Source organism: Anolis sagrei, chromosome 1 (genome assembly GCF_037176765.1).
Source record: "Anolis sagrei isolate rAnoSag1 chromosome 1, rAnoSag1.mat, whole genome shotgun sequence".
In the NCBI taxonomy this organism is placed as follows: domain Eukaryota; kingdom Metazoa; phylum Chordata; class Lepidosauria; order Squamata; family Dactyloidae; genus Anolis; species Anolis sagrei.
In genome coordinates, this window is record NC_090021.1 from 175,034,151 (window position 1) to 175,055,311 (window position 21,161).

The following is a 21,161-nucleotide window of genomic DNA, read 5'->3' on the forward strand; positions in this document are numbered from 1 at the left end:
CTATTTAAAAGAACAATAAAATTGTAATTTGACATTTGATTTCATTATGTGTTTTAAATAAGCGTGCTTATGCATGTACACAGAAAAGGATGCGGAAGAGATGCCCTGCTGTGTGTGAGCATCACTTCACAGAAGATAGCTACAATCCACGACTACTTTATTTAAAAGCCTTTTGGTAGAGATGCAAAATACTTTACCAGCCACCTGCCATTTGCTGTTACAACCCGTGCTAGATCACATAGTCAGGCATTTCATTCATCATAACTGACATTCAGAAACAGTCAGTGCCAATTTCTCAAGTTATGTTTTAATTTAAAATAAGCTTATAGAATAGTATCTCACAAAAATACATTGTGTGGTTAATATTCAGCAAAATACATACACAGCAATATATTAGTTCTTTCCTCCACGCCCCGCTCCCTTGTCAGTCAGTAAATGTCTGCACAGCTAGCTTTGTGTGATTTGCACCTGAATTTATTACCAAAAAAAAGTCAATTACAACACAGTGTGAACATACCCGAATTAGTACCTCAATTCTTTCCTCCCTTCTGCACACACGTACAGTATGAAAAATTAGGGTTTTTTATCACCTTATGTACCTTATGCTTGTTTAGGCAAAAATCTGGAAATTATTGCTCCGCTAATCCCTTCTTTCCTTCACAAAATAATACTAAAATGCATACTGCAACTTGCATTCACTTTTGTTAAATAAATAAATTATGGTTCTCTGTGTCACAAAATAGATCTGAGGCAAGACACACTTCTAAACAGTGCAGAGCTCTTTAGTTCCAACTAAAGGATCTATTCAATCAATAGAAATTTGGCAAGTCACACCGCTTCTGCAATATCATTGATTCAACAGACTTACTCTAGTCAGGCCTTATAACTATGTTTAAGCCTATAATGTAAATCCAGCAAAGTTTTTTGTTTATTGATGAATTGCCCAACCTAGGGAACGGCCTACTTTCACAAAGGAAGTGTGTATGGCTGAGTACAGACAAAAGGACAGCAGAACAACATTAAGAGGCAACCAGAGGTAACCAAAAGGGGAAAGCAATTTGAAGAATGGAAAGAGAGAACCTAGAGAAGATCTGTCCAGCATGACTAAATGATGGCTGCATAAGAGGGCTTCAGATATATAGAAGTGCGGTTTAGTCCCTGGTGCATTTCTTAGCTTCCACAACACAGTTATTATCCAGATCATATTAATGGTTATCGCCTCTTTTTCAAGATGCAATCTATCATTGGACAGTATTTTTTGCTGTCGGCATCTTCACAGGAAGAGTAACAAAACTGTTCCTCACTACAGATCATCTAGTGTCCAATTCCAACTCCCTGGGGTTCCCTGAAACTGAAGGCTGGAGACTTTGGGGTACTTCTTTACAAACAGATGCAGATCTTGCCATGGCATACCAAGTGTGGAAGACATCTAAACAATGCCTTCACTGCGTTTGCTCCGCCATACAACCAGTGCCGTCATAAGCAGAGTGACAAAAATGGGCACCACAATAAAGGGGCACAAAATGGAGTTCGGAGGATCTCTCAAAGCCCTTCCCGAGACAGCACAGTTTTTGAAGTAGTGCTTGTGAATTGCCACAAAGAACTCGTCCACCAGCTGGTTTGGCCAGTAACAGTCCAGTTTTGCAGCTACCAGGAAAGTACAGTTGGTAAGTTCCCCATACCAGCTGAAAAAGAGAAAAAGGAGACTGGTTAGAAGAACATGTGTTGGTGCAACCATTAAGGGACATTTCACACATTATACAGAAGCAAAGTTTAACCGCAGCAAGATTACTGATAGCGAAGAATTGGAAAGGTAAAATAAACATATCAATTGAAGAATGGTATAAAGAATTATGGAAAATAGCAATAAATGGTAAATTAACATGTAGGTTAAGAGTCAGGAAAGGGGTATGGAAGGAAAATGATTTTGATAAAGTTTGGGGAAAATTTATTGAGAATGGCTTAAAAGAAGTAGACGGGAAATTACTTCCACAAGAAGAAATGGTATTTTGGAAAGAGAATGCAAATTGAAGTGGCTCGGAAGGGGGGGGGGGCACAGAGGTGAGGGGGAAAAAGTATACAAGATATATATACACTTTGGTTGATGTAATGAATTGAGGATGGAAGATAAGATTATTGAAGGTATTGATGTATTGATGTATTCTAAGAAAACCAATAAAAATATTTGAAGGAAAAAAAAGATGCAAAGTTTGATCGCAAACACAGCAGAGCTTCACACAGTCATACCTGACCCTGGCACCACCCACACTGCACATGACATTTGACACTTAAAGTATTGTGGGGATGCAAAATAATGTGCGAAATGGTCAGAAGTGTAATTCAGCTAGGAAATCCAAAGATGACTAATATTTTAAAGGGGAGGAGCCGTATCCAAAATCTTCAGATTTAGGGAACCCTGGAGAGCTGGAATATTTAAGGTGAGGAGCAACTGACTTTTTGTCCTTAGTGAGCTTTAACAAAGGGCCATGCTAGAAATTTGCATTAGCACAGTGCTAGGTTTGGCCTCAGACAATCAGTGTCTCTAGATTCATATAAGGATGTACATGCTGGAGATATGGGAAGGTGATGTCTGTTCTCTGCTCCCAACAGATCTAAAGAAAAAGATAGGAACTGGGTATGAGTTTTGTTGGTTCTCTATAAGGCTCCGGCCCAGCGTATTTGTCCGAACGCATCTCCTCTTATGTCCCACCTCAGAGTTTAAGATCTTCTGGGAGGCCCTGCTCTCGGCTCCACCTCTATCACAAGTGAGGTTGGTGGGGACGAGGAGCAGGGCCTTCCCGGTGGTGGCCCCTTGCCTGTGGAATTAGCTTCCCAGGGAAATTAGGTCATCGACATCCCTCCTCTCTTTTAGAAGGAAACTAAAAACATGGATTTGGGACCGGGCCTTTGGGTAATCTGGCAGACAGACAAAGAACAATGATAACTAGAACTGGATAGGATTATGACAATGCGGAATGAACTTACGGATTTTGAGATTGGCGAACGCTGATCACTAGATTGGTTTTTATTAGTTGTAATGTATAACTGGATTGTTTTAATTATTTTATAATTGTTGCTGCTATGTATTTTATCTTACTATGTGTATCGCTGGCATCGAACTGTGCCTTTTGTAAGCCACCCTGAGTCCCCCTTCGGGGGTTGAGAAGGGCGGGGTAGAAATGCTCGAAATAATAATAATAATAATAATAATAATAATAATAATAATAACAATTGGTTCAGCCATGTAGCTTAGATTGTAGAGTTGGAAGAGACCACATGGACCATCCAGTTCAACCCCAAACACCCCTAACATATGGCTATCCAGCCAGTCCTTTGGTGAGACTACGTGAAAGAAAAGCTCTTTTATTGTCTGGAAGCTTCCTACTCCATGTGCTTAGCTGTTTCAATAGGAAGGAGAAGCAAATATTAGAAACTATATAATAGAGAAAACAAACAATAATTGCTAATTTGTGCTCTTCTGACTCAGTTCTTAAATTAGGTCCAATAAACTATGGAGTGCAGAGATCCTTACAAGTGGTTCAAAATGTGCTGGCTCATGTTACCACCAGGTCCTAGTCATTATGTGAGCAATGGCATTGCTATTTGTGATAAACAATGCAAAGTTTCCTTCTCATGGCCTGTCCCTCCCTTGCAAGGAAGATAGAAGTGCTTATGTCCCCTTTGCACATATGTTCCAATGCTACTTATACAAGGGCATGACCACTGAGCAAACAATAGGTACATGAGAAGGGAGGGAGGTGCTAGTTATGTAGTGGAAAAAACATCCTGGGGAGCTAGAAAATGAGTTAAGAAAGATTCATCTACTTCTACATACAGGGCTAGCTTTAAAGTTGGGATTCACTCAAGCAGGCACGGAGCCAGGATTTTGATTTGGGGGTGGGGGGCTGAGTTTGATTCGGCGGGGGGTGGGGGTGGGGCTCAAGATCTATCCCAGCAAACCTTTTGTATCATTACCCCAATACCCCCATACATATGGGATATACTGAGCATGGTGATCAGATCATGATATGAATAAACGTAACAGTTTAAATAATGTACCAGTAAGGCCTTCTCGCGGACCACCCTGAGAATTTGGGGGGGGGGGGGGGCTGGCTACGGGCCTGCACTCAAGTCAACATGCCCCTTCTGCTTTATAATATTGTTTATTTACAATATTTCTATCCCGCCTTTCTCAAGCCCAAAGGCAACTCAAGGCTGCTCACAACTTGGCAGCAATTCAATGCCATAACATTCCACAAAATACAATTAAAACATTTAAAACATTATAAAACCATACAAAAACCATTAAAACATATAATCACCAATGTCCTTCTATTAAAACATGCATTTCTGTCTGCAGCCTTCACAAGCAATGCTGACTAATCCAGGAAGGAAGATCTTTCTTACAGGGATCGAGGACCTCAGCGATTACTTTCTAAAAGCAAGTGAAAGGTCCAAATCATTCTGCTTTTCAAACAGCAGGTTAAAACCTCAAATATGACATACAAGCAATTAACTGAGAGGTAGCTATGCTTTTATAACTGTTTTTATGTTAGAGCTTTTTAAAATACAAGGTTGAACACTGACCTTTTTAAATCTAATTTTAGAGATTTAGAATTGTTATGTACTGATTTATTCCTGTGATAAAACATGTAGTTGATACTTATCATTTAAAGCAAAAAAAAAAAAATGCAAATGAGAGACAAAAAGCATATTTGCTTGCTTTGTGAGATGTTGTTTTTAAAAGATCTCCGAAAGCAGAAGTCAGGTTAGAAAAAGATAGGGAAATAAATAAGATTTCATAATATAGAATCATAGGGTTGGAAGAGACCTCATGGGCCATCCAGTCCAACTTCCTGCCAAGAAGCAGGAATATTGCATTCAAATCACCCCTGACAGATGGCCATCCAGCCTCTGTTTAAGAGCTTCCAAAGAAGGAGCCTCCACCACACTCCGGGGCAGAGAGTTCCACTGCTGAACGGTTCTCACAGTCAGGAAGTTCTTCCTCATGTTCAGATGGAATCTCCTTTCTTGTAATTTGAAGCCATTGTTCCGCGTCCTAGTCTCCCAGGAAGCAGAAAACAAGCTTGCTCCTTCCTCCCTGTGGCTTCCTCTCACATATTTATACACTATGCTCCTATTTATGCAGGCCAAAATCCCATTGACTTTTTTTTCAATAGCATCCAAGCTGATGCTACTATTTCAAAATCCCTTAAACATCCCCCTTTCATTTCATACTTAGACTCAAAGCATTGTTTTAGCAATGGCCAGGCTACAAAGCAGGGGTCCTCAAACTTTTTAAACAGAGGGCGAGGTCACAGTCCCTCAAACTGTTGGAGGGCTGAATTATAATTTGGAAAAAAAAAATGAATGAATTCCTGTGCACACTGCACATATCTTACTTGTAGTGCAAAAAAACCCACTTAAAACAATACATTAATTAAAATGAAGAGCAATTTTAACAAATATAAACGTATTAGTATTTCAGTGGGAAGTGTGGGCCTGCTTTTGGCGATGAGATAGGATTGTTGTTGTTGTTGTTGTGCGCTTTCAAGTCGTTTCAGACTTAGGTTGACCCTGAGCAAGGGCCGGGTAAATGACCTTGGAGGGCCTTATCCGGCCCCCGGGCAATAGTTTGAGGACCCCTGCTATAAAATATCATACAATCGTAATTTATCATGAGGCGTCATACTGTAACAAAATTATCTAAAAGTCCCCTGTTTTGATCAACAAACCTGTTTATGCCATTGTCTACTTTGGGACTTATATTAGCATACATTCTAAAGGAAAAGTGGTCTCAGACATACAGAAGATGCTGCATGCATTTCTGCAGCGGTCCCAGTTAATACATTTAACTGCTGTGTGACTTTCCTGCCTACAAATAAGATGCAAGCATGCTTTGCTCCAGATCCTGATGGCTCCTACAGAGACTGACTTACAGGTGAATGCCAGCAGGGAAGGGATTATCAGGACTGAAAAGAACAAACAGTGCTGAGGTCTGTCGTGCATCTTCTGTTGCTTGGAAACCATTCACTTTTCTTTGAGGCCCTGTATCCCAAACAACTGATGTGTGCAGAAGTATGACTATAAGGAAGCAAGCTGGAAATCACATTAAACTGGAAATGATGACTGATCTGAAGAAGCTTCATGTTGTCTCATGTTAATGCTGTCGTCATTGAAGACAGCTCACAGGTAAGAACTAAATAGATTTCTGTTTCTGAGGCTGAGGTAAAACATGTTACGTTTAGAGTCACCTAACTCTCAATTACTCTCCTTTGGGAGACATATCAAATGGATAGTGAAAGATGAGCACCCATCTATGTTTCTACCACTGCCAGACCTGAGGACCTCCCATCTGCTTCTGGAGATGGCCCTTATTGCTATGTGTCTGATTGCTCGAACACAGCCAAATGAAGGTTAGTCGCCTTCCCTTCTCCAGAGGCCATTACATTAGGTGCATCTACTACAACACCGCCTGAGCTCTGCGAGCGCAGCATTTTTCCGAATGAAGCAGAGAGTGTTTGAGGACCGTGACATCCGTAGGGATACCAAGGTGCTTGTTTATAGAGCTATTGTCCTCCCAACCCTGCTATATGCCTGTGAGACTTGGACTGTCTACAGACGTCACATGCAACTCCTGGAACGATTCCATCAGTGCTGCCTCCGGAAAATCCTGCAAATCTCTTGGGAAGACAGGCGGACAAACATCAGCGTGCTGGAAGAAGCAAAGACCACCAGCACTGAAGCGATGGTCCTCTGCCACCAACTCCGCTGGACCGGCCACGTTGTCCGGATGCCCGACCACTGTCTCCCAAAGCAGTTGCTCTACTCCGAACTCAAGAACGGAAAACAGAATGTTGGAGGACAGGAAAAGAGATTTAAAATGGGCTCAAAGCCAACCTTAAAAACTCTGGGAGAGACATTGAGAACTGGGGAGCCCTGGCCCTTGAGCACTCCAGCTGGAGGTCAGCTGTGACCAGCAGTGCTGCACAATTTGAAGAGGCACGAATGGAGGGCGAAAGGGAGAAGCATGCTAAGAGAAAGGTGCGTCAAGCCAACCTCGACTGAGACCGCCTTCCACCTGGAAACCAATGCCCTCACTGCGGAAGAAGATGCAGAGCAAGAATAGGGCTCCACAGCCACATACGGACCCACAAGAATATTGGAAGACAATCCTCCTCGGAAAACGAGGGATCGCCTAAGTAAGTAAGTAAGTAAGTAAGGTGCATCTACACTGCAGGATTAATGAAGTTCGACACCACTGTAAATGATGCGAAATCTTGGGAGATATAGCCTGGTGAGACACCATAATTTTTTGGCAGAGAAGGAGAAAGACTTTACAAAACTACAACAACCATAATCCCAGAGCAATAGAGCCATGGCCGTTAAAATGATATCAAACTGCATTATATTTACAGTGTAGATGTACCCCTTGTCATATTTGGGAGGCACTGGCGAAGTATCCACATGGGGAGAGGAAAAAGGCTCAAGATTGGCAATTCTCCAAGTGAGGCAGGATCTTGGCCATAGTGTTAACACTTTGTTTCATCAATTACTGAATATTTTGCAGAGAAATCACCAATGAGCTTTAGAAATTAAAAAAAAATGATGCAATCCTATACAGGTCTATTCAACTGCCCAAAATGATGACACATTGTAGTGTGTATTGGAGTGTAACCCTTAGCAATAAGCACAATCAAATTTGGTGGACTTCCCAAGTAAATATACAAGTTTTAGTTCTGTACATTTTCTTTGGAGTTATTTCATTTCTATTTTAAGTAAACGACAAACCTATGACTAAACCTAAACTTTTCATAAAAGGTTGTTCCTATTTGTCAAGCACATTACATTCTTCGGAGTATTTAATCTCAGTTTTAAGTAACTGATGCTCCCATGATTAAAAATAGAATTCCTTTAGCACAATTTGCAGGGCTGCGGATGACCTTGTGATAACTACACAAAACCCTGTTGAGTCAATAAAAGCTCTCTTGGAGGTGTTTGAGGCTTGTTCTCGTTTCAAAGTGAACTGTGAGAAAACAAAACTGTTGAACAAGAATTTGTCTTTGGGGAGAAAAATGAAACAACTGCTTTAGTTTAAGATTTAAAAGGGATTACAAAGAACAATAATAAACAGGAATTCTGGAAATAAATTAGGAAAGATTTAGAAAAATGAGGGCAGTTGGATTTATCTTTTCTGGGAAGAACTGTGGTATGTCCTGCAAAGGCTGTTATTTTATTTTCAAAATAATCCTGATAATAAGAAATAAAATACCATTTGTGAAATGGTAAAAGGATATTTCCAGATAACAAACCCAGCATAAAATTTAATATGTTAATATGCTAAGGAAAGTGGTGGTTTAGATTTAACTGCCATATATACTTGTGTGTAAGTCAAAAACCATAGTGTCTGCTGGATGAGCTAGTGATTTTTTTATTTAAAAAAGCAATATTATTATTTGTAGTTTTTCACTCTCGTGGGGATCCTGTGCCCCTAATAGTGTTAAAAGTGGACAACTATTAAAAGTGGACAACTATTAAAAGTGGACAACTATTAAAGAATAATTATGAAGAAGTCTGGAAAAAATACAAAAGGACTTACAAAAGTGGAAATATCTGAAGTTGTCACTTTTAGGCCGTATATCTTTGATTAAGATGAATGTTTTACCAAAATTGATGTTCCTTTTTCAAAACCTCCCAATAATCAGAAGTCAAACACTTTTTATAAAATGGAAAAAAGAAATACTGAAATTTATATGGGCTGGAGGAAGACCAAGAATAAAGTATGATAATTTGATTGATAGAGGAGGTCTGGGCCTCCCGGATTTTAAAGCATATCACGGCGCATGTGCGTTGTTATGGATAAAAGATTGGATATTGTTGAATAAAGAAGATTTTTTAAATATAGAAGGAAATGATCTAAGAGTAGGATAGCATGCTTATTTATGGTACGAATGGGAAAAGAAAGAAAAGAGTTTTGGTAACCATTTTGTGAGAGCATCCCTATTAAGAGTATGGCAAAAATATAAAAGACACTTTATGGGTCTCTCCCATGGAAGCAAATCAGCGAAGACTTTTAGTATGGAGAAAACGGCCAACCTACAAAGATTTGTTAAATAAAGCTACGAACAATATCAAGTCTTATGAGGAACTAAAACAAAAATTTTCTAATATTACTTGGTTACATTATAAGCAAATTAAAGAATATTACAATCAAGATAAAAAAATTGGATTTTCCTGGGAGGAAACAGCATGGGATAAAATTTTAAAATTGGAAAAGAAAGTAATATCAAATATTTATAATATATTGCTTTTCTGGCTGACTGAAAAAGAACAGGTTAAAAACTGTATGACAAAATGGGCTCAAAATATAAGAAGACCAATTCAAATGAGGGAGTGGGAACAGATGTGGAACAAAAAAATAAAATATACATATGCAACGGACTTAAAAGAAAATTGGATAAAAATGTTCCACAGATGGTATACCACACCGAAACAACTTGCTAAAATGTATAAAACAGTTTCTGATAAGTGTTGGAAATGTTCAGAACAAGTGGGTTCCTTCTACCACATGTGGTGGACTTGTAAAGAAGCAGTAAAGTTTTGGAGGGTAATTCATGAAGAGACACAAAAGATCTTAAAAAGAACTTTTACAAGAAAACCAAAGTATTACTTGTTAGGTTTTACAGATTTGGATTTACAATTGACAGAACAAGAGGGCAAACTTTTTACATATACAAAGACCACCGCTAGAATTGTTTTTGCTAGAGAGTGGAAGCAAGACTCAGTACCACCCGTACAGGATTGGGTGGAAAAAATCAGAGAAATAAAGGACATGGACAAACTGACTTTTTTTGTTGAAGAAAAATACAGGCATGATAATAAAAAGAACGAATTGGGACAATCTTCATGACTATCTGGACAATTTGCGAATATAAAAAACAAGAGAGACAATTTCATTATCTTTAATAAAAAAATATATTTTTGAATAATAAGAATATTTTATTCAAGAAGATGGAATGGAAGTCACTTTTTTTCTTTTTTCTTTTCTTTTTCTTTTTTCCATTTTTTGTGTGTGGATGTATTCTTGTAGTTTTTTTTAAAGGGTTTTATTTAGGATATCTTTTTTACTTCTTACTTTATTGGCCTTTCCCTCTCTTTTTTTCTTTACTTTTCTATACCTAATTGTTCTCACTCTTTCGTTGTATTCTATATAAAATTTAATAAAATTTCTTTTTAAAAAAAGTGGGGAGCTGACTGTAGGTAAGATATATATTAGCAAAATGGGAGAACCAGTAGAATTGACATTTCCAAGCAGGTTTTCTCGTGGATTTTTGTTTTTTATTAACTCCATAATCACGATGGTTTGCATAATGGGCTATTGCAACACTTAAATCACACCATTCAAAATACTGCAAATGCAGACTGTTATGATCTTTGTCTTCTTTGCATCTAGGTGAGCCTTCAGTATAGCATCCCGGTTATTCCCTTAGAGACAGAAACACAGAAATCACAAAAGCCATCCATCCAGGCTAACCCCATTATGCCAATCAGGGACAAACAATCCAAGCATTCTTGACAAATGGCCATTCAGTTTCTGTTGAAAAACCTCCAAAGAAGGAGACTCCACTTACACCAGTGTTGAATAGCTCTTACCACCAGGAAGGTCTTCCTGATGCTTAGGTGGAATCTCTTTCCCTGTAGTTTGAATTTGTTGCTCTGTATCCTAATCTCTGGAACAGCAGAAAACAAACTTGTTCTATCTTCAATGAGACACACTTTCAAATATTTAAACATGAGTACCATGTCCCCTTTCAATCTTCTCTTTGCTATCTTTGCTACGCTAAACTTATACAACTTCCTAAACTGCTCCTCATAGGGCTTGGCTGCCAGCGCCATTTGTGCCCAATGACTGAATTCTGATCCTTGGTTCTTTTCCTGGGATTCATGTAAAAATCAGTAAACTCATGACAGGGCAGGAATAAGGAGATGAGATTATAAGGAAGGGGAAATAATAATAATTACTTTATTTTTATACCCCACCAACCATCTCCCCAAGGGGACTTGGGGCAGCTTATAAGGGACAAGCCCAAAAAGTTACAAATAAAACACAAACAATTAAAAACATCAGATAAAATATAAAAGGAACATAGCTGAGGTTCAAGCTCAATGAGTGCAATACATCCTGAATTGGGAAAGATTGTTTGAGAAACTCAATGCAAAACTGAAAAATTAATGCAAGTATTTCTTTCTGTCTCAAGCTTAAGCCAGGGGCGAAGGGAGATGGGGAATAAAATCTCTGAAGCATCCAAGGCCCCCGTCCTTGGATGCTTCCAGGATGGGGGCCAAGACAGTGCCTGACAGAGATGCAGGGTTACTTCTGGCAGGGCTCCATCCTACCCATGTTCTCATAGCTTTCAAAGGGACCAGTGTGGAGGGAAGCTGGATGGCAATGCTTTCCCGTGTGATGGGGAAGGCAACAATGCAGGTTGCGGGATGACAATTTTCACTGCTGCTCCATGGATTTTCCACACTGCCTGGTGAATTCCCCTGTTGTCGCCACGTTAGGGACCTCAAAGTGATGAGGTCTTCTCTAAATGTGTAAATCCCTTTGTACTAACTTCTCAATTTCTACCAACTTTCCAAGGCAGGGAAGGAATGGAATCTTACTTTACTTCCGCTTTTCAAGGTATTTTCTTTTATTACAAGCAATAGGGAAAATGATTTTGTCAGCTCCAGGTCCTGCATGAATCCTTCCACTCTTACCTGTATTTTGGACCTCATCATGTTGAGGTCCACATGGTGGGCGATAGCAGGATGATTATCTGTGCATCATAGTGAATCTGATGGACAGCAGGGGAACCTATTGCCCTGCACCCCACATCACTCTCTTACTCATCCCACGGGGGGGGGGGGGGAGGGAGAGAACCACATCGCCCAGCTTCCCTTGCTCTAGCCCCATTCTTTTCAATGAGAACATGGGAAGCCTCCCATGTTCTCTGGGAAGCATCCTAGGATGCTTCCATGGAAGCACTGAGTCTTGCCAGAAGTACCCCAACGTCAGTGGTTCTCAACCTGTGGGTCCCCAGGTGTTTTGGCCTACAACTCCCAGGAATCCTAGTCAGTTTATCAGCTGTTAGGATTTCTGGGAGTTGAAGTCCAAAAACATCTGGGGACCCCAGGTTGAGAACCACTGCCCTACGTCGTCTGATGGGTTCCAGCAGGCTCCGGCTTCCAAGCGTCCTAGAATGCTAAAATTCCCTAATGTGATGACACCCTTGGACACAAAGAACTTTAACACAAAAACCAGCTATTCTACTACATTTGCTCTGTCTCTGACAACTGTTGAGCACCTTTGATATCACAACTGTTCCAATTCACCTTTTCATGGTCTCATGATTATATTTCTGCATATCCTTGTACCTCAGTCTACCCACACTACCACTGTTGCTGATGTTTTTACTGTTAGCATAATTTGCACAATTCCAGATTCTAAAAACAAAAAATGCAAATGTAAATATGAAATATAAAAGGGAAAAACCTAGCAATAGCAAGGGAGAAAGGGGGGGGGGAGGAGAATCCCCCCTTCAAATCACTTTCCTGCTTGGGAACATTGTGGGATTGGGAGCTATTCAAGAGTTTTACTCTTGAATAAATAGGGAGGGAGGCAGATCAGCAGCAGGATGAGTACTGTTAATTTAAACTGAGAGAAGCTGAGGTTGCCATTGTCAGAATTTTAAAGCCACTGCTTGAATGTAAAGAAAACCATTTCCTAATTCTTTCATTCAATGATTTGTGAAGTGTAATGTAGACGTCCTAAAATGTGTTTATGACTACAAGGTACCAAACCCATCTGAGACCTACTTGCTTTTCGGAAAGCCTGTAAAACTTTTCTTTCCCGGCAAGCTTTTGACGGGTGAACAACCCGGACTATGCCTGTTCTCACCGCCTATTGTTTTGTTATTGTTATTTTTAAAGCTAATTGTATTGTTTTAATCTGCTTCTGTAAACCGCTCCGAGCCAAATTGGGAGTAGCGGTATAAAAGTTAAATAAATAAATAAAATACAAATAAAAATAATGCCTTAAGACAGTGATTCTCAACCTGTGGTTCTTCAGATGTTTTGGCCTTCAACTCCCAGAAATCCTAACAGCTGTTACAATGGCTGGGATTTCTGGGAGTCATAGGCCAAAACACCTGGGGACCCACAGGTTGAGAACCACTGCATTAAGAGATCCTTACTGAGTGCAATGCCAAGAACATGCCGCTCCCCGGATTCAAATCTGCGACCTTTCAGTCAGCAAGTTCATCATTTTAGTGCTTTAACCCACATCGCCACCGGTGGCTCCTGAAATACCATGGCATTTGGTGGCCAACTATCCTAACTATCTACTTAGTTCTGTTCCATTCATTCGACATGGTTGCAATGGAATTGCTAACCAATGTTATGAAACAAAGTAATGCTATAATTGTATAATTACATTGATTATGATAGCTTGTTAATCTGTTGACAATCTTATGTAGTTTGAATAGTGCTATGCCTTGCTGACATTTGCAATGCACTTGAGTACAAGCCAGAGTTTATGTGACCTGACAGGTTAAGGACATTTTCTTGCTTGTATGCAATGTGAAAAATGTCAAAAACAAAAGATCACTTTGCTTTCTTCCGGACAGGAATGGAAAGATTTCTTGGAGAAAATCTTTAAAAACTCCAGCATCTTGAAATGTCATGTAGTCCATCTGTCAATAAGATGCCATGTAGCTGTAAAATAGAATTCTTCTGAAAATTTAATGTGAATGCTTTTGTTTAGGTCATAACATGAAATGATGAATCAGTGTGTGCTGCAGCATTATGAAAGCATAGGCAGCAATCTACCATGTTTTGACATGTGTGCTAGAGTTGCACATCTTTATTTAGGATTTGTTTTGTTTGACCCAGCCAGAAAAGCAAGTAATTCTTCAACTTCTCTACAGTTGTACATGATATATGTATATTGGAGCTTTTGTTTCATTTTGCATTTGCACTCTTGCTGCATTAGAAGAACCATCACTTTTGTTGTGGTGGTTGTTCTTGGCATTGCACTCAGTAAGGATCTCTTAATGCAGTGGTTCTCAACCTGTGGGTCCCCAGGTGTTTTGGCCTTCAACTCCCAGAAATCCCAGCCATTGTAACAGCTGTTAGGATGTCCGGAAGAAAGCAAAGTGATCTTTTGTTTTTGACATTTTTCACATTGCATACAAGCAAGAAAATGTCCTTAACCTGTCAGGTCACATAAACTCTGGCTTGTACTCAAGTGCATTGCAAATGTCAGCAAGGCATAGCACTATTCAAACTACATAAAATTGTCAACAGATTAACAAGCTATCATAATCAATGTAATTATACAATTATAGCATTACTTTGTTTCATAACATTGGTTAGCAATTCCATTGCAACCATGTCGAATGAATGGAACAGAACTAAGTAGATAGTTAGGATAGTTGGCCACCAAATGCCATGGTATTTCAGGAGCCACCGGTGGCGATGTGGGTTAAAGCACTAAAATGATGAACTTGCTGACTGAAAGGTCGCAGATTTGAATCCGGGGAGCGGCATGAGCTCCTGCTGTTAGCCCCAGCTTCTGCCAACTTAGCAGTTCGAAAACATGCAAATGTGAGTAAATCAATAGGTACCATGTATAATGATGATACACTGTGCTGTTTTTTATATTACTGTACATGAACACATGTTGTAAACCGGCCTGAGTCCCTCCTCGGAGGTGAGAAGACCGGTATATAAAACTTCTAAATAAATAAAATAAATAAATACCACTTCTATGGGAAGGTAACAGCGCTTCATACAGTCATGCTGGCCACATGACCTTGGAAGTGTTTACGGACAATGTCAGCTCTTCAGCTTACAAATGGAGATGAGTACCACACCCCAGCATCGGATACGACTGGACTTAATGTCAGGGGGAAATCTTTACCTTTACCTACTGGCTTAGTAGCCATGATCACACAGAAGACTTTGGAAACTTCGGGCTTTCAGACAATGGAAACTCCTTTCACACTAAAGCTGGCTCTACTCTGCAGAATGAAGGTACATGGTTTGCTACCCCTAACTCCCATGGCTCAATGCTATGGAATCCTGGTAGGTGTAGTTTGGTGCAGATAAGGCGAATGGCCTTATAAAACTACAATTCCCATGATTCCATAGCACTGAGCCATGGGAGTTAAAGTGGTGTCAAACTGCAGTAAAGATGTACCCTTAGAGTTACATTATCCAAAACTTGGGACCCCACAAAGTGGAGGTTGAGATAAAACAGAGTAAAACAGAGTAAAAAGCGCTCTCTGACTGCCCTCCAGGAGGCATGTCTTCATTGAAATCAATCAGAAGTTAGCATGACGGTAGCAGAGCAAGAGTCCAAATGTAAAGTAACTGCCAATCAGTGATCTCATAACCTTGTTGTCTATAGAAAGTGGACAGATTTACACAGCACTATATATTCTGCATACTCTCAGACGCTCCAGCTACAAAGCCTTCCTTTGTACCACATAAACTTGTCATAAATCATCATTATTATTAACATTTGTGTTCTGTAAAGTTTCCTTCCTTCCCACAATGAATTGTTTGGAGCGGATTTCTTGGCAGAGGGAGTGGCTATGGCGGTATGGCATGTATTGGTTTGTTGCCACATCCCATCCTTCCTTCTCCCTACCTTCCTTGTCCATTAATAATGTCACAACAACTAGCAAAAAGGGAGCAACAGGCCCACACAGTGCCTTTTTTCCTCTTTAGGGAATGTGTGTTAATTGTTCTGAGAAAAAAGGTACTATATTCCATAGCAGAACTGTTCACGCCTTCACACAAATATTACACCTCAAATTAATGTATAAATTGTTAATTGGTCCTTGATAAATCATGGGATTACTGCCCCCAAACATCCTAAGCGCCCCCCCCCCCCCCCCGGCAATCTGTTTTGATAATATGCTCAGAAAACAAAGGAGGAAGCTTAGGACATGAAAGCAACAAAAGAGGACCACAATTAAGTTAATAATTCATTTGCTGATGCAAAATATGTGCTCTCTAGATGTTGTTGGATTCCTAGCATCGGGGGGGGGGGGGAGGCTTGGGGGGCCTTACTGGTACATTATTTAAACTGTTAATTAAAAAGAAAAATGAATTAAATGTAAGTTTTGACAAAACTTTGAAAAAGTAGTAAATGCATTCCTTTTACTTCACATCAGAATGAAAAGTATGTACGTACAGTGCCCAAGTTATGGACAAGATAGATTCTGTATAGGCATGTAGCTGGGGGGGGGGGGGGGGCTGAGGGGCTTCAGCCCCCCCCCCCCCCGAAATTCTCATGGTAGTCCGCAAGAAGGCCTTACTGGTACATTATTTAAACTTTTATGTTTATTCATATCATGATCTGATCACCATGCTCAATATATCCCATATGCATGGGGGTATTAGGGTAACAATACAAAAGGTTTGCTAAGGTAGACCCTCTTTCACTCAAACTCAGCCCCCCCCCCCCCGAACCAAATTCAGCCCCCCCCCCCCCCCCGAAACAAAATCCTGGCTATGGGCCTGACCAAGACCTTGCAAATAAACTTGAAGTAGGAATAAATTAAAACACATTTAAAATAAAGTGATTCTACTTAATTATTCAAGTGCTTGGAGTGTAATCTTTTATGAAAAATTAATGACACAATAGCCTGAACAAAAAAGCTCAGCTGTACAGACCTGACATTATTACAGAGCATTACAGAGCTGATAATTTCAGTATGATTCCAAATTATGTGGTGAAATACATGCTTTAAAGATGCAAAAAAAAAAAAAAAGAGTAACAAAAAGACCATTGACTTCAGCAGGAGGAAAATAACTGAGTATTATCTCTATTAATCCTCATCTGGGAATATTTTGAAAAAAACTGAATTGCCTTTCTTATCCTGGGACATTTCTTAATCTCATACAAAGTTCAATGTATTGTTAGATTATTAAAAGTGTCCTTTGTCTGCAGGACCATTTGTGAACACAATGATATGTGACAATACTTGAGTTTGAAAATCATGTTTACTTGATGTACATTGTTTGTTTTGAGTTATGGAAAAGTTTGGTTCTATTCAGACTCCGGAACAAAATGTTACTGGGGCAGGAATACTATTCCAGCCATTTGAATGGGGGTGAAAACAACTTTTCTTAATTGGATTACATTTCCTATGAACATAAAAAAATAAAACATAGATGTTATGGAATAGATGAAGCCATCTTTATATCACACTCACTTTGAGGTGGCTGTTAAAAATCTTTTATCTTAAAACTACGTTTCCACATTTCACTAAGGCCAGAAACTTCAGAGTTCGCCATTCCTGGACGAAAAAAAATCTTCCAGCTCAAATCTCCACAGTGGTTCCAGGAAAGGGACTCTTCAGCTCATCCAGTATTCAGGTCCCTCGGTTACTTGCTTTGCTCTAATAAAAATCTTGGGTACACTCATAGAAGGCACAATGTGGTTTGTTATTGCTGTGTGCCTTCAGTTCAGATTGGCAACTCTAAGACAACTCTATTATTTTTGAAACACTGACCAAACAAATCCAGTACCGGGTGCCTGTATGAATGCTCCCAATGCCATCATGTCAGAGGCCTTTTACTCTTTAAGGCAAAACTACTCATGGCAATGCAAGCAAGTGTCCAATTGTTGTTCCCAAAGCAGGGATCACAGAGGAAGGAACGTTCGAGTCTGAACTGAAATAACAGGGTGAATGATTTTGACTCATCAGATCAGGAAAAATGACATGGGAATTGACAGGTACCATGTATAAATATGTGAGAGGAAGCCACAGGGAGGAGGGAGCAAGCTTGTTTTCTGCTTCCCTTGAGACTAGGACGCGGAACAATGGCTTCAAACTACAAGAGAGGAGATTCCATCTGAACATGAGGAAGAACTTCCTGACTGTGAGAGCCATTCAGCAGTGGAACTCTCTGCCCCGGAGTGTGGTGGAGGCTCCTTCTTTGGAAGCTTTTAAACAGAGGCTGGATGGCCATCTGTCAGGGGTGATTTGAATGCAATATTCCTGCTTCTTGGCAGGGGGTTGGACTGGATGGCCCATGAGGTCTCTTCCAACTCTTCGATTCTATGATTCTACCAGTAACACCTCACATTGTTCTGTTTTTTTATATGAATTGTCGAGAACATTTTCTCAGAACATTAATCAGTATTTCTTGTGTCCTTCCTGATATTTATTTATTTATTTATTTACAGCTTTTATATTCCGCCCTTCTCACTCCGCAGGGGACTCTGGGGGGATTACAGTGTACACATATATGGCAAACATTCAATGACAATTTTGACATACAACATATACAGACATACACAGAGGCTATTTAACTTTTTCTGGCTGCCAGGGGAGCTGTCGCTTTCATCGTCCATCTGCGACACTGATGAAGTACTTCCACATTCCCCACATCCTTTTTTGCTGGAGTGCTTTGCTGGAGTCTTTTTTATGGCCTCATAAATTAGTTAATTTAGCCTCCCCACACTTTAAGGTGGTACCTAATTTTCCTACTTGACAGATGCAACTGTCTTTCAGGTTGCAAAGGTCGACAACAGGCTACACAATTGGTTGGAAACCCACTCCAACCCAGGCTGGCTTCGAACTCATGACTTTTGGTCAGAGTGATCTTAATGCAGCTGACACTCAGCCAGCTGTGCCACAATCCTGATAAAGTTTGCCTTGAGTCCCCACAGGGAGAAAGGCGGAATATAAATAAATCATCATCATCATCATCATCATCATCATCATCATGTGTATGTGTGTGTGTGTGTGTGTGTGAGGAGAACCAACAGAATGGCTGTGAGCTTTATGTTCATAATTCATCTGGTGGAAGAAGATTATGCTATTCAATTTAGTAGTAAGAGGACTTCATCAACATGTGTGTTTCCAAAAGGTTGTTTCTCAGCAACCATCTGTATGATGGTCATTATTTTACACCAGGGTTACATGGTGCCAAAATACTTACACTAGTTTCCAAATTACTCTGTCACACCTTTTCTGTTTGTTTCCCTCTAAAGCAAAGTGCGCAACACATTTGCTCTGATGAGACATGATACTCTGATGAAAAGATTTATGAGCAGATGTATTCAGAATGAATATTATCTTCTACACACACATGCACCCACCTGTTTTCACTCAAAATAACTTCAGAAATTGCCTGCATTATTAAAAGTCTTGTCCCAGCACTCTTAAAAATCTGAATTTGTTTAGCTGCAAATAAATGTGTAATCTCAGTTAAATCAATTCATACATTTGGAAAGCAAGCTTATACACACATAATGGGTTTACTACCAAATGAATTTGCCCCTAGATATAATGAGCCAAGCACTGATAACTCAGCATCCCATTGGGCCATACTGAGAGTATATTTGCACATAATATTTTCTGGTAGTCTTTACTAATAGTTTTAAAGAAGCAGTTCTGGTTTGCTACCAAATTTTGATTGTTGCATGGTCAGAGGCACAATCCCAGGGAAGGAACTGTCATAAATCCATTGAAATGTTGGTTTAAAAGCATTCAGTGACTGTTGTGAACTGAGACAGGGGTTTTGACAGCATGAGTTTAATGAAACAAGAGGAATAGATAATGTTGTGAGTGCATGAAGGCACATTCTTGTATGAAGCCTCTGTATAGCAGATAAAGACTATTGACTTTGCAAGTCATATTTTGTGTTTTGGCATTCCCAGCTGAAAGTGGGAAACCTACTTTTTAAGATAATAGCCAAGAGAAAGACAGAATGGGAGAAGAATTGACAAGCTCTGAATAAGGAGAGTGGAGAGTAGACAGGACAGTGAAAAATACGTCATACTTGAGTCTTCAATTGCGGTATATCAAATTTAAGTGGCATGATTAGTTTTTAAGAAGTATATTACTCTATCAGAAATGATAACAAAAATAAACATTATTTTATAACTGCAGAAGCAAGTATTCAAGATGACTGTGGAACCAGTCAATATGTTTTGATCAGTTTGTTTCCCCCATTTTTAAAAACATTTTAGGGTGTTTTTTTTAAAAAAAAAATCTGAGGAAGATACTCATAATTTGAGGCCCTAAACTGCAACCCGGGACTATGGCGCAGCTGGCTGGGAGTCAGCTTCATTAAGATCACTACTGACCAAAAGGTCATGAGTTCGAAGCCAGCTTGGGTCCAAGTGAGCTTCCAACCAATTTGTGTAGCTTGTTGTTGACCTTTGCCACCTGAAAGACAGTTGCATCTGTCAAGTAGGAAATTTAGGTACCACTTATGTGGGGAGGCAAATTTAACTAATTTACGAGGCCATAAAAATCTCCAGCAAAAATGCAAAGAATGAGGAAGTACTTCATCGGTGTCGCGGATGGATGGTAAAGCAACAGCTCCCCTGGTGGCCAGAATACCCTCATGAAAAAAACTGGATTGTTAAATAGCCTCTGAGTGTCTATCTATATACAAGGGGTATTTTTTAAGTAAGGTCCGTTGGAACATAAGTACACAACGAAAGTTAATTTCAAAAAAGTAAATTTATTTGCAGAAAGTACGTACTTCACTCTATTTTTCGACATAGTTGCCAAGTTTGTTCAAACACTTATCATACCTCTGAACCAATTTTAAAATACTCTCTTCATAAAAACTTGCTGCCTGCTCCAATAACCAAGAGTTTACTGCCGTCTGTAATCAAAGAAGGGCGACCAGAGCGGTCCTCATCATGGACATTGTCACAGCCATCTTTGAATTGTCATACCCATTTACGCACTTTGCTTTCACTCATAACAATATCACTGTACACTTCACAAATCTGTCGATGAATTTCTGCAGCAGGCAGGTTCCTTGCTGACAAAAACCGTATCACTGAGTGAACCTCACATGCGGAGGGTGAGTTGATAGTCTTAAACATTTTTAAAGCACAGAACAGAACCGTACAGGTTAGCTACAGAGCGGAAACTGAGCACAGTTGTTCCCGAGGCATGCCGGTGCACGACGCACACGCTCGTTGCGGTATGCACGCGAACTACTAGTGTCTACAACAAAACGGACCTTACTTAAAATATACCCCTCGTATGTGTGTCTATGGTATTGAATGTTTGCCATGTATATGTACATTGTAATCCACCCTGAGTCTCCTGCGGGGTGAAAAGGGCGGAATA

General features: G+C 39.8%; 1 protein-coding gene across 1 annotated transcript in view; it reads right to left on the reverse strand.

Annotated features, from left to right (window-relative positions):
• Positions 1-288: 288 nt before the first annotated feature.
• RAMP1 (receptor activity modifying protein 1) overlaps positions 289-21,161 on the reverse strand; it is a 65,913-nt gene continuing 45,040 nt past the window's right edge. The window contains exon 3 of the mRNA XM_060781483.2: positions 289-1,685. Coding sequence (XP_060637466.2) covers positions 1,430-1,685 — 256 coding nt within the window. The 3' untranslated portion in view covers positions 289-1,429. The remainder of the gene's footprint in view (positions 1,686-21,161) is intronic.